The sequence below is a fragment of the Mustela nivalis genome (assembly GCF_964662115.1).
Source record: "Mustela nivalis genome assembly, chromosome: 9".
In the NCBI taxonomy this organism is placed as follows: domain Eukaryota; kingdom Metazoa; phylum Chordata; class Mammalia; order Carnivora; family Mustelidae; genus Mustela; species Mustela nivalis.
The window spans coordinates 12,925,696-12,940,659 of NC_139028.1; the positions used below are offsets into that span (position 1 = coordinate 12,925,696).

The window sequence follows — 14,964 nt, forward strand, 5'->3', positions numbered from 1 at the left end:
TCAGTAAACAGCTAAGCCCTTTTAGAAATACATAGCATTCATGTATACTATTTTTCTTAAATTATTTGATTAAACTATTTTATGAATAACCTGTTGACTGTGGTGGGGTTTTGTTTTGTTTCTATCAATTTGTGTTGATTATATCATTTATCATCTAGAATGATGCTTGTTTTCTGTGCACTCCTGACTGGGGGAACTGTAGTATGATGGTATTCCCTGCTTATGGTGCATTTCTAAGCAGAAATGATGAAGTCCCAGAACCTAAGTCAGGTTCGGTGGGGTGAGGAGGTTCGGAGCTGACGACTAAAGAAAGAATTCTTAAGACGTCGTTGGTGCAAAAGGTGATTTATTAGAGCATGGGGACAGGGCCCGTGGGCAGGCAGAGATGCGGCTGCCCCGGGTTGTGAGGGGTGGTTGGTTATATACACAGGAGTTGGGTAGGTGAGGACAAAGGGGTGTCCAGAAGGGCTATTGGGGCAAAGAATACTATCAGGATATTGAAGGCTTAGTTGCTATCAAGTAAAGACAATTGGGAGTCTGGTGGAATGTTACATTCCTGCTATCAAGCATCCTTGTCAATGAGATTTAGGTTTAGAAGAAATTTAACTTTATTTACTTTTCCTTCTACCTCCGCCTCCTTCCGTTTTTCATGGAGGGGAGGGTGACATTAGGGCTTGAGGAACTGAGTTCTGTGTCCCTGGATATTGGGCTATTGATAAGGTAACTTCTTTGTTGTAATCTCAAGGACATTTGCAAACCAAGGGAGACTCCTGTCTTGCAGGATTGTGATCTCAGCAAGTTAACTATTTATCGTTTTATGGCAGTCAGGGGTGCCTGAGGAATGCTACACATATGGAGGGGAGCGGATGAAAGGGGGGGGGGGTGCAAGGCGCCAGCTTTTGCTTTGTCCTCAGCCAGCCTCCTGCTCCCTCATCAGAAATAGTCAGTACCTTTGTATTTGCTCTAGTTGTTGGTCTCATCACATCATTTTTTTTTAAAGATTTTATTTATTTATTTATTTGACAGGCAGAGATCACAAGGAGGCAGAGAGGCAGGCAGAGAGAGAGAGAGAGAGGAAAGCAGGCTCCCTGTTGAGCAGAGAGCCCGATGTGGGACTGGATCCCTGGACCCCCAGACTATGACCTGAGCTGAAGGCAGCGGCTTAACCCACTGAGCCACGCAGGCGCCCTCATCACATCATTTTTAAAAATCCTTTATCTCCTTGCAGTTATCCAAGGCAGCTCAATATGTAGTCCTTTTGGGTTAAAGGATTCTTGGATATCTTAACGTGGTATAACCCAAATTGCAAGACCTACGTTAATTAAACCCTTTGAGTTTTAGGGCTGCTTGGGTGGCTTAGTTGGCTGAGTATTCAACTCTTGGTTTTCATTCAGGTCATGATCTCATGGTTGTGAGATTGAGCCCATATTGGGCTCTGTGCTTAGTGGGGAGTCTGCATCTCCCCTCTCCCTCTCCCTTTGCCCCGCCCCATGCACACACTCTCTAAAATAAATCTTTAAAAAATACATTGTAAGAAAAACCCTTCAAATATTAGCTGTTTGATTATGTAAATTAATATTTGGGTTGCTTATATCTTTCTAAATTTGAGGTACTAAAATATTGTTATTAAACTCCATTGACTATTTGCTTCTTCTTCTTTTTTTAAAAAAATTTTATTTATTTATTTGTCAGAGATCACAAGTAGGCAGAGAGGCAGACAGAGAGAGAGGGGGAAGCAGGCTCCCCACTGAGCAGAGAGCCCGACATGGGGCTCGGTCCCAGGACCCTGGGATCATGACCTGAGCTGAAGGCAGAGGCTTTAACCCACTGAGCCACCCAGTGTTTGCTTCTTTTTTATCTGAGATCCTTATTTCTCAATAAAAGTGTGTTGGCATTTTAGGTGGTTGTAAAAGATTATCTAGCATATTGTGGGATGTTTATCACCTCTGGCCTTCACCCTCAGACACTCTAGTAGTGGACACTCCCTGTGCACCCCCACCCCTCATTAGTGAAATAAACAAACAAAAGCTCTGGTACCTTTCCAAGCGAGCTTCTGTGGGGATGGTATGTCCCTCAGTTGAGAACTATTCCTCTAGATCCATATTTGGTTTGACTCTGGTTAGTGAAATTGAAGCCAGAATTAAATCACAAATTATTTTCAACTTGTGAGACCTTATTTTTATTTTTATTTTATTTGTTTATGTATTTATTTTAAGTAGGCTCACTCCCAGTCTGGAGCCTACCATGGGGCTTGAACTCACAATCTGTGATCAATACCTGAGCTGAGATCACAAGTTGGACATTTAACTGACTGAGCCTCCCAGCCACCCAAGACCTTATTTTTAAGAAAATTTGTTTTCACTATATATATATATCATATATATATATATTTAAGATTTTATTTATTTGAGAGAGAGAGATCATGTGCATGAGTGGTGGAGGGGTAAAGGGACAAGCAGACTCCCTGCTGAGTGAGGAGCCCAATGTGGGACTCAGTCCTATGACCTGAGCCAAAGGCAGATGTTTAACCAACTGAGCCATGCAGGTGCCCTTTTAGCATAAATTATCTTAAAAGATATTTTTCTTGTGGGTGCCTGTGTGGTGTACTCAGTTGACTATCTGACTCTTGCTTTTGGCTCAGGTCATGATTCCAAGGTCCTGGGATGGAGTCCAGGTCAGATTGCACTCTGGGGAGTCTGCTTGAGAATTCTGTCTCTCTCTCTCGCCCTCTGCCCATCCCCCTGCTCACACATACTCTCTTTTTCTATAAAACAAATAAATCTAAAAAAACATTACTAAAAATGCTGTTTTTCTTGTTCCTGAGTTGGTTTTCTCCTCTCTTGTCTGCCTCATCTCCATTATGTAAGTGGACTTATTGTTGTGTACACCTTAAATGGTGGTTTTTTTCAGAGTTCGTTGTTTTTCTTTTACCTGTGTTCTTGTATCTACAGAAGCAATCCCGATTATTCTGAGTCAGACTTCTAGACTTCATAGGTCTCTTGTTGTTTCTATGTGTCTGTCTCTTAACTTTTGTAATTACTCCGTATTTAGAATGACAAAAATGTGTTGTTCGTAGCTTCAAACCAAAAATTTGAAAGCTACCATCAACTTTCTATTTTCTTCCTCCCTCATATTCAGTTGATTCCTGGGTTTCATAGGTTTTATTAAATATCTCTTGAATTGGCCTTCTTTCTTTTCTTTTTTTTTTTTTTAAGATTATTTATTTATTTATTTATTAGACAGAGAGAGATCACAAGTAGACAGAGAGGCAGGCAGAGAGAGAGAGAGGAGGAAACAGGCTCCCTGCTGAGCAGAGAGCCCGATGTGGGACTCGATCCCAGGACCCTGAGATCATGACCTGAGCCGAAGGCAGCGGCTTAACCCACTGAGCCACCCAGTCGCCCACGAATTGGCCTTCTTTCTATCCCATCTTCCTCCCCGCTACCATTTCTCTGAACGATTACAGCAGTCTTCTGCCTGCCTGTCTTTGTTGTGTCTCCACGTATCATTTGTCCATTGCTGCATGACAGATTACTCTCAAGGTTAGCAGCTTGAAATGCTGCACACTTACCCTATCATTATTAGAGGGTCAGGAAGCCTGATGGGCCTGTCTAGCTCAGGGTCTCTCCTGAGCTTGCAGTAAAGCTGAGCAGCGGGTGTCGGCCAAGACTCTGGCAGGGCTGAGTGAGCTTTCCGCTTGCTCACAGGAGTGTTGGCTGGGGTCAGTTCTTCCCTAGCTGCTCAGTTCCTCACCATGTGCGTCCCTCCTTGAAGCAGTTTACATGTGGCAGCGTGCTTGCTCCAGAGCAAGAGAGGGCCTCCCAGCACAGAGCTCAGGGTTTCTGTCATAGTTTTGGTAGTGACAGACAACCACGTGGGTCATGTTTTATTACTCAGACAGGTGCTTATACACTGTAGGAGGGAACCGTACACGGGTATGAACACCAGGAAACCGGGGTCATCGAGGGCCATCTTAGAGGCTGTACCTCAGAGTTAGAGGAAATAAATGATGTAGGGTTTAGAAAGAACTCTTGAAAAACTCCAGTTTATGGCATAGGGCTTACATTGAAAATGAAAGTCAACTAAAGAAGAGATCTTTGAAATACAGGATGAAGGGGGTAAAACAGAAGATCAAATCAGTGATTTGAAAAATAAAACCAGAGTTCTCCCTAGATGTAGAGCAAAAACAAGGTATGGGAGATAAAATAGAAATAAAGGGATAGGGAAGGTAGATCTAGAATTGGGTAAACAGGTACCAGAAGGAGAGAACAGAAATAGCAGAGGAGAGGATATGGTCCAAAAATAAGAGGTGGAAACTCCCCAGTGGAAACTCGTTCCTTCTCACCCATCTCCTCAAGTCTTAATATTGAAAGTGCTAGAAAACATGCTGAGATATGTCCTTAGGGAGTTTCAGAATTCAAAGGATAAAGAAAATACCCTAGTTTTCTTGCAGTGAAGAAAAACAGTTCACTCTCAAAACAAAGCAGACTGTCTTCAGCACTTTTCGTTGGCCAAATTGGATGTAGGAGGTTGATGGAACATTTTCTTAAATATTTGAAGGGAAGTTATCCCAATCCTAGTATTCTCCAGTTAAGTTTGTAATCAAGTTTAAGACAACATAAGCATATTTTCAGATAGGTAAGGATTTAGAGGATCTGAGGATCCTATTACCAACATTGGTCATTAAGAAATTGAGTGTTGTTTAAAAAAAAAAAAAAAAAAGAAATTGAGTGTTGTTAAGCTTGACGGAAGGAGGTGCTCCGAAGCTAGGAATCCTGACCTTAAGATGAACGTAAGCAGAAAATGGTCTGTTGGGATAAGAAAGTGGAAACCAAACATTGTAGCTGATAAAAATTGTTCCACAGAAACCAGCTATGAAGCAGAAGAACACCAACACAGGGCTCCAAACTGAGTGTGGCGGCCTCATACAACCATTCAGGGTAATTTAAGAAATCTTGAATCAAAAATTCAAAAGCTGAGGAGAGAAACCAACAAAAGTAGGAGGAAATAAAATGAAAATTGACCTCAAAAAACAAATAGGAAAAGTCAATCATGTTAGAAATTAATAATCTCAGTACGTGAAGAAAAAACAGAGATGAATATTTCTTTTTTTTTTTTTTTAATATAATTTTTCAGAGATGAATATTTCTTAAAGGGCACCTGGGTGACTCAGTGAGTTAAAGCCTCTGCCTTCGGCTCAGGTCATGATCCCAGAGTCCTGAGATCAAGCTCTACATCGGGCTCTCTGCTCAGCGGGGAGCCTGCTTCCTACTCTCTCTCTCCCTGCCTTTCTGCCTACTTGAGATCTCTGTCAAATAAATAAATTTTAAAAATCTTTTTTAAAAATTGTGCTTTTTCTTTTTTTGAAGTTTTTATTTATTTATTTGACAGAGAGAAACACAGTGAGAGAGGAAACACAAGCAGGGGGAGTGGGAGAAGGAGAAGCAGACCTCCTGTCGAGCAGGGAGCCTGATGTGGGGCTCGATCCCAGGACCCTGGGAGACAGACGCTCAACAACTGAGCCACCCAGGCCTCCAAAATAACCAGCTTTAATAAGTATTAGATAATGTATATGAGGCTTGGGAAAAGGAGGACTGACTGGAATCGGATTCTGATATCTTCAGGATGTTCTCCATCTCATTTTTGTTTCTCTGAGTGTAGCCTGAGTCTCTGTGTTCATACCTTTAGAGCTTCATAATGAGAAGGCAAAGAAAGGGCCTTTACTTGCGCAGTTCTGGTTTGAAAAATCCCAGGGCACAACTCTCTCAGGCCTACACCCTTAACGCAGTCAGTGTGGTCTTGGGGTAATATGATTGGTTTAGCTTGTGTCAGGTACCTACACCTATTAATAGAACATGGAAGTGGGTATGAGCAAGTAAAAATAGTACAACTCTTTCGACAGGGTTAGATACTCCCCATTTTGTATGTTTCCACCATAACATATCTCCATATGATAGAATATATCATTATTGTCTATTTATTTATGTCTGTTTTCTACATCAGACTATATGTTCTTACATTAGAGCCTGAACACCGGTACTACATTTTTCTTTTTTTAAATTTTTTAATTTTTTAAAATAAATATATAATGTAGTATTAGCCCTAGGGGTACAGGTCTGTACCCAGGTTTACACACTTCACAACACTCACCATAGCACATACCCTCCCCAATGTCCATAACCCCATCATCCTCTTTCTACACCCCTCCCCCGGGCCCCCTCAGTTTGTTTTGTAACATTAAGAGTCTCTTTTGGTTTGTCTCCCTCCCGATCCCATCTTGTTTCATTTATTCTTTTCCTTTGCCACCCCCCTCACCCGTTGCATCTCCACTTTCTCATATCAGGGAGATCATATGATAGTTGTCTTTCTCTGATTGACTTATTTTGCTAAGCATGATACGCTCTAGTTCCATCCACGTCATCGCAAATGGCAAGATTTCATTTCTTTTGATGGCTGCATAGTATTCCATTGTGTGTGTGTGTGTGTATACCACATCTTTATCCATTCATCTGTTGATGGACATCTAGGTTCTTTCCATAATTTGGCTACCGTGGACTTCCATAGTTTGGCTATCGTGGACATTGCTGCTATGAACATTCGGGTGCATGTGCCCCTATGATAAATCATTTGCAGGTATTCCAGCAGTAGACATCATCCCAATAGTGATATGTTGGAACCTTCTACTTAAAATTGGGACTAAGACAAAGAGTCTTTTCTCACACTTCATTTCTTTTTCCCCTAGATTTTGAAATTTGTTGCCATGGTATTATAAGTAGTATGTTTATATTGTATATGTGGATATATCTTGTTGTTTCATCCCTAATCCTACTATTTTTCTTTAATCTGTTCTTTAAGGAGTTGATTCATTTTATTGGTGTTTTCATAGAAGCAAGTTTAAAAAATTACTTTGGTAAGACACATCATATCAAAACTTGTTTGATCCACATAAGCAGGGCTTAGGTATAAAGGAGTTTATAGCCTTTAATCCATATGTTAGAAAAAAGAGGTTCAAAGTCCATGATCTGAGCACTCATTTCAAGAGATGAGGACAAAGCTAGCTAGCTGGCATATTAAAACTAAGTAAAGTACAAGGAAGGAGAGACAATAGCCAAAACTGATGAAATACAAAATAATTGTACAACAGAGAAAAGGAAAAGGCAAACATGAGTTCGTTGGGAAGAAGAATATTCAATTTATTTTCATTCAAATCCATAATTTGCTTTTTTATTTTTTTTTTTTGTAAGTGGGCTCCATGCTGGGCGTAGAGCCCAGTGCAGGGCTTGAACTCAAAACCCTGAGATCAAGACATGAGCTGAGATCAAGAATCAGACACTTGCTTAACTGACTTAGTAAATCAGGTGCCCCCATAATTTGTTTTTTTATTAATGTCTTCTTTCTGGTTACTTTGAAATTTTTTTCTGGTTTAAGATGAATTCTTAGTTCTTTAATCTTTTTGTTCCAAATGAAAGCATTCAGGGCTATACATATTTTTTCTTAATACTACTTTTATTGTTACACAGGTTTTACAGTATGAGATGTTTTCCTTTTTATTGCCCTCTCGATTGTTGGGAAATTGTTTTGTGTTGTTCAACCCATGCATTATCTAGGGACTTAATTTCTAATAATGATGTCTTCTTTGATCACTTATTTATTTATGGATTGTGATCAAGAGAAATAGCCTGTAAAAATTTCTTTAAAAATTTTATATGGGGGGACGCCTGGGTGGCTCAGTGGGTTAAACTACTGCCTTCGGCTCAGGTCATGATCCCAGGGTCCTGGGATCAAGTCCCACATCGGGCTCCTTGCTCAGTAGGGAGCCTGCCTCTCTCTCCGCCTCTGCCTGCCTCTGCCTGCTTGCGTGCTTTCTCTGTCTCTCTTTCTGACAAATAAATAAAATCTTAAAAAAAAAATTTTATATGGGTGCATACGCTCTTAGGAGAAAAACTATATTAAAAAAATTTTTTTTTAATGTTTTACTTTTTAAAAAGATTTTATTTATTAGAGAGAGCATGCATGAGCAGGGGCAGCGGGAGAGGTAGAAGCAGACTCCCTGCTGAGCAGGGCACCCAACAAAGACGCAGGACTTGATCCTGGGACCTTGGGATTGTGACCTGAGCAGAAGGCAAACGCTTAATCCCCTGAGCCACCTGGGGGCCTCTACTGATTGTATTTTTAAATTCTTCTTTGTCCTTAATTTTTTTTTTTGTCTAGCTTTTCAGATGGTAAGAGATCTTGGGGCAGACGCTACTGACTAACACCCATTCCTGGCCTTATGTGCCTTATATACTTTACGTGCAGCTGCGTATTGTAATATTCACTTCTTCGGCTTCCCTTGCTGTTTTGTCACCATGTGATACAGTTCCAACAAATAGGTTTACAGGAGGGCTTCTGAGATAGGTTTTGCTTTTCAGATGAATTAAACTAATGTGCCTGGCGCAGTCCACGTTTTAGAGGCTAACGTGCTAAAGTGGCAGAGTGGAGAGAGACACATGCTTTTCTCAGTTTATTTCCAGATGCTAGCCGCTTCCTACGTCTAGACTTCTAGTTATTTCAGAAAAATAACATAATAATTGGAGCCTTTGTTGATTGAATTTCATGTTTTAGCTAAATGTATCCTAACTGATATAAGTGAAGATGTTTTAAGTTTTCTGTTGTATTTGTATCAAGTTCTTTCATTCTTAATTATTAATGTAACACAAAAGTAATATAAATAGTTGGATCTATCTTCATAGATAATGCTTTTTATCATTATATAATATTTCTTTTCTCTAGATCTTTTAACCTAAAGTTCCTCCTCGGATGATACTAGTATTGTCATCCTGCTTTAGTTTGGTTTGTGTTTGCTTAGTATCTTTTAAGATACACTGTCCTTTTTCCTTTTTAATTGTACATTACACAAAATGTACCACTTCAACCAGTTCAGTGGCATTTTACAATTTATTGACATTGAGTACATTCACAGTATAGTGCCAGCATCATCATTATCCATCTTTTGGAATGTCTGCATCGTCCCACACAGAAGATCGAAGCTCTTTGCCACTGTGAGTTTGTCTATTCTAGGTACCTCGTATAAGTGGTCCTTTTGATGGACATACTGTCTTTTAATGGGAAAATTTTTCGAGTTCATATTTAATGCTACGACTGATTTTCTTGTTTTATTACTTCTCTAACTTTATCACTTAGTAGATATTCTTGTTTCTTCATTTTTTGTTTTTGTTATTTTTGTTAATCTGAAAGTTCACTTCCATTAGTGGTTATGTTCCTTTTTCTCACTCTGCATCAGAGGCAAATAGTGTTACTATTACTCAAAAGCAAAATACCTGTTTTTTTATACCAGGGTTACACTTTTCTCTTTTACCTTCTTTGTATCCTTCTTTGTACCCAACCCTTCTCCCAACCCTTCTCTCTATTGCCTTAAAACCTTTGAAGAACCATGGGGCGCCTGGGTGGCTCAGTGGGTTAAGCCTCTGCCTTCGGCTCAGGTCTTGGTCCCGGGGTCCTAGGATCAAGCCCTGCATCAGGCTCTTTGCTCAGCGGGGAGCCTACTTCCTCCTCTCTCTCTCTGCCTGCCTCTCTGCCTGCTTGTGATCTCTGTCTGTTAAATTTAAAAAAAAAAAAAAAAAACCTTTGAAAAACCTTTACTTTTTTGCTTTCCCACCCTCCCCCCTTCCTTATTTTTCTAATATAGTTGAGGAGTTAAAAAGAAATTCGCTTACAACATGCCCTTTTTTAAAAAAGCACTTTGGTTGGGGTGACTGGGTGGCTCAGTTGATTTAGCATCTACCTTTGGCTCAGGTCATCGCAGTGTCCTGGGATCAAGCCCCAGCTCAGGCTCCTTGCTCAGTGGGAAGCCTGCCTCTCCTGCCTGCTCCCCCCACCCCGCTCCTGCTTGCTTGCTTGCTCCCTCTCATGCTCGCTCTCTCAAATAAATGAAATCTTTAAAAAATAAATAAATAAATAAAAGCACTTTGGTCATATATTCCAAGGGAATGTATTTTTAACCATTCAGATTTAATTTCATACATTTACTGCTTGCTATTATTCCTTCCCTTTATATTAAAATGCCATTTGATCATTTGATATAACAGATTAAGTACAGGACCTAGAACTACATGCACCTATTATGGGTAAATACCAGAAGCAATGTTGAGTGAAAAAAATCACTCAAAAAAACTATTATTTGATACAATTTCTTTCTTTCTTTTTTCTTAAGAGAGGGAGGGTGGGTGCCTGGCTGGCTCAGTGGGTTAAGCCTCTGCTTTCGGCTCAGGTCATGATCTCGGGGTCCTGGGAGCTGGTCCTGCATTGGGCTCTCTGCTTGGCAGGGAGCCTGCTTCCTCCTCTCTCTCTCTCTGCCTGCCTCTTTGCCTGCCTCTTTGCCTGCTTGTGGTCTCTCTCTGTCAAATAAATAAATAAAATTAAAAAAAAAAAAAAAAAGAGGGAGAGGGGCGCCTGGGTGGCTCAGTGGGTTAAAGCCTCTGCCTTCGGCTCAGGTCATGATCCCAGGGTCCTGGGATCGAGCCCCACATCGGGCTCTCTGCTCAGCGGGGAGCCTGCTTCCCCCTCTCTCTCTGCCTGCCTCTGCCTACTTGTGATCTTTGTCTGTCAAATAAATAAATAAAAATCTTTAAACATTTTTTTTATTTGACAGAGAGCACACTCAGGGGGAATGGCAGGGAGAGGGGGAAGCAAGCTCCCTGCAGAGTGGGGAGCCCGAAGCAGCTTTGATCCCAGGGATCCCAGGACCTTGAGATCATGACCTGAGCCTAAGGCAGAGGCTTAACGCACTGAGCCACTGAGGCGCCCACCAGGAGAGAGAGAATCTTAACCAGGCTTCACACCCATCTTAAGAGTCAGACGCTTTCTGAGTGAGCCACCCATATACCCGTGTTAGATACAATTTCTGTGAAGTTCAGAAATTCTCATAGTCTTCTGTAAAACTTGACAAATAATAACAGGTTCACTCTACTTCTGGGGAGGGTGGCAGAGAGTAGGATCAGGGAGAGGAGCACAGAGGTATGACCAGAGGGTGTTTATTAACCCGTTACCATGGGGTATCACCGTAATCCGTTCCTCAGGTATGTTATTATAAAATGTTTCAAAATGTGTGTGAAGATTGACCAGGAGACTTAACAGGAGACTTGGGTCTTTTGTGCAATGGTGAGTAGCATTGTGTTTTGAATAAGATTGAGTGTAGTGAGGGCATTCTTTTCTGATGTAGCAACACCTCGGAGTACCTGGAGAAATTTTCTCAACCTCCAGGTTGAGTGTGCCAAGTCACTCATGACCGCAACTGCCCCGGGGGGATGGATCCCGCGTTCTTCACCACGCCATGTCCTCTTGTCTTACGGATTCAAGCCGCCTTTTAACCCTTCTGACATGCATACCTGGCGGTACTTGGAGTGTGGCATAGCTTCCAGGGTGGCATCAGACTCCTCTGCTGCATGACTTTTGCCCCCAAACTCCCGGTAATAGCATTACCACGTTTTCTTAGAACTGCCTGACGGCCTGACGCTCTTCATACCCGGCTGTCCTTTCTGTTCGGCCCTACGGCGATCAGGCTGGTTTTGTGGGCTTCTCACAGTACACTTCCCATTTCCCCTCACCTCCATTTCCCTCCATAAATCTCTTGCCTGTCTAATCCCCTCCGCTTCTGGCGAGCCCTACACGGACCTGAGTCACTCTGCAAAGTGCCTGCCCCATGGTGAGTGGTCAGTGCCTGTGTGTGTGGGGGGGTGTTTGTTGTTTGTTTTAAGATTTTATTTATGTGAGAGAGCACATGAGAGGGGAGACAGTCAGAGGGTCAGAGGGAGAAACAGACTCCCCATGCAGCTGGGTGCCCGATGCGGGACTCGATCCCACGATTCCAGGATCATGACCTGAGCCGAAGGCGGTCGCTTAACCCACTGAGCCACCCAGGCGCCCAGCCTGTGTTTGTTAAAGTGAGAGGCAGTGGTGATGGGGACTCTGGTAGTCGTAGTGGATGCCCATGTCCGAACTAGAGAGACTTTTAGGGGATGGACACAGCAGGACTGTGACTGAATGTGGTGTGTAGGGGGGAAGGGTTAGTGTGCTCCATTTCTTGCTTACCACTCCCCTCTTCACATGCAGAGCACGCCGATTCCCTGCCTGCGGCACAGTGAGCCACAGTTTTTTACTCGTGCTCCTGGTTCTCCATAAAATCTCCTTCCCTCATGCCCTCATACCTTTGCCTGACAAACTCCTGCTTGTTCTTTGAGATGAAGCTCAGGAAACCAGCTCTTTCAGGGAACGCCCCCCTTCCAGCTCTCACCCTTCCTGGGTTCCAGAACCATCTTGTGTTTCTATGCATGGGAGCCGTACACTGAATTACAGGCAGCCTGTTTTTGTGTCATGTTCTTCTAACCTCTGGATTCCTTTAGTCATGAGCTGAGATTGCAGGGGTGTCAGCTGCCCGCTGTGTAGTTGACTCACAGGTCGGTGGGAAGCCATTGGAGCTTTTATACAGAGAGTGAATAGGATGTGATTTGTTTCAGAGCCTCACTTTGGCTACTGTTTGTGGAAAGGTTGGTTTGGAGAAGTGCAGGAGTAAATTTGGGGGAATGGTTTTGTGAGTCCCACCTGCCCTGCTCCTCTGGACGCCAGCTGAGCTGTCCCAGTTCTACCACATACTGGCTTTGTAACTTAGGAATGTTCCTTAACCTTTATTTGCCTCAGTCTCCCCATCTGTAAAATGGTGATAAAAATAGTACTCCCTTCAGAGTTGTGGTGAAGGGAGTTTAAATGAATGTGTTTTAAATGAATTAAAACAGCTTAGAATAGTAACTGGCACATAGTAAGCAATCACATGTTATGTATTGTGTCGTTATTTAGCAAATATTTGTGTTCGCTACGTACTAGGCAGTGAGCAGAGATACCACTCTTAAGCTGAAAGTTCAATTTAAACAGAGACAAAAGCAAGTTCAAATGAATAATATGCAGACACTGAGTTATAACGATGTCCCTGAGAATCCGGACTTAAACTATTTGGCTGTTGTTACAATGTTACAATTCCAGAGATCTCTTATTTTGATTTCTTAGGCATTTTTTTAATAGCAGTGGTCCCATTAGGTACTGTGTGAGTCACTGGGGAGCATTAATAAAAGCATCCTCGATAATAAGACTCTATCCTTTTGTTAGGAGTTCACCCACTCTGTAACTTGATAATTAAGAAATTAGTTTTTGAATATGTTGTATTACTGTTAAATAAATATCTCTACTGTCAACTCCGTAAGTTCAGAGGTTTTTTATCTCAGTTTAGGAGAGCTTTTGTTTTTTTGTTTTGTTTTAAATAAAGGAGATACAGTAGTAGTTCATGTGTAAATATAACAAATAACAAATGTATGGGGGAAGTTAAGAGATTTGCTGTTTAAATGACTGATTCTTTTTAAAGAGAATAGTTTACATATATTGTAAAAAATTAAAATAATGTATAGAAATAAAACAATTTATACTTTATATGAGAAACTAATTTATAGTGGTTAACCGTGGGGTGTGGGATTTAAAGACAGAAGGATGCGTTTATAATTAAAGATAAACAGTAAGCAGAGATTTAAGGAGGAAAACAGTGACAAAGAAAGTAAAATAAAAGTAGAAACAAATTTGTGTATCAGATAACAAAGAACTTGTGGTTCTTATGGATGAATTCTCCACTCAGCTGGGTGCAGCGTGGTCCGTGGAAACTGTATTCCTACAGAACTTGCTGGGGATTTTGTCTTTGTTCTTGGTCTAGTGTTCATTTCTGTTTACCTGCTTTATTTTTACAGGGATGTGCATGCGGTCTGTCTCTGGGATGATAAAGGTCCAGCAAAAATTCATCAGGCTTTAAAAGAAGATATTCTTGAGTTTATCAAGCAAGCACAGGCAGTAAGTTCTGTATCTTAGATTAAGTTTAAGATTTAGAGAATATCCTATTTTCTGCTGTAGGACCTCCAGAAATAATTTTAAAATATCACATTGACTTTTGACATTTGCTAATTAAATTTTTTTAAAGTTTATTTATTTAAGCAATCTCTACACCCAACATGGGACTGACTGAGTCACCCAGGTGCCCGTATTTTATTCTTTTTGATGCAGTTGTAAATGGGATTGTTTTTAAAATTTTTCTTTTTGATAGTTTAAGTGTATAGAAATGCAACAGATTTTTGTATATTGATTTTGTATCATTCATTTTTACTAAATTCGTTTTTTCTCACAGTTTTTTGGTAAACTCATCATCATTTTCTCTATCTTATGTTATTTGCAAATAATGATGGTTTCACTTTTTTTTTTTTTTTAAACTTCTTCCTTTTTGACTTGGATGTCTTTACTTTTTCTTATCTGATTGCTGTTCCAGTACTGTGTTGCATGGAAGTGGTGGGAGTAGCATTCTTGTCCTGTTGCTGATCTTAGACTTTCATTTTAGCTGTGGTTTGTCATATATTGCTTTTATTATGTTGAGGTACATTCCCTTTATCCCACTTTTTAAGAGTTTTTATTGAAAATAGATGTTGCATTTTATCAAATACTCTTTCTGTGTCTATTTGTGATGATCACATGCTTTTTTTACTTTGCTTTGTTGCTGTGGTGTTTCACATGGATTCGCTTGTGGATGTTGAACTAACCAAGCTTGTATCCCTGGAATAAATCCCACTTGCTCATGATATATGGTCTTTCAATGTCTGCTGAGTTGGTTTCCTAATATTTTGTTGAGAAGTTTTGCATCTGTGTTCTTTAGGGATATTGACCTATAATTTTCTTCTTTTGTGCCATCCTTATCTGATTTTGGTATCAGGATAATACTGACTTCTTAAATGAGTTTGGAAGTGTTTGCTCCTCTTCTGTTTTTCGGAAAGGTTTGAGAGGGATTGGTATTACTTCTCTTTAAATGTTTGATAGAATTCACTGTCGTTGCCATTTTGTCCTGGAATACAGTTTGTTGGGAGGTTTTTCATTACTGATTCAATC

At 40.8% G+C, this 14,964-nt stretch overlaps 1 protein-coding gene across 1 annotated transcript in view; it reads left to right on the forward strand.

Moving 5' to 3' along the window:
* CUL5 (cullin 5) overlaps window positions 1-14,964 on the forward strand; it is a 91,480-nt gene that overhangs the window by 26,240 nt on the left and 50,276 nt on the right. The window contains exon 3 of the mRNA XM_082683227.1: window positions 13,785-13,884. Within this exon, the coding sequence (XP_082539353.1) occupies window positions 13,785-13,884 (100 nt within the window). The remainder of the gene's footprint in view (window positions 1-13,784; window positions 13,885-14,964) is intronic.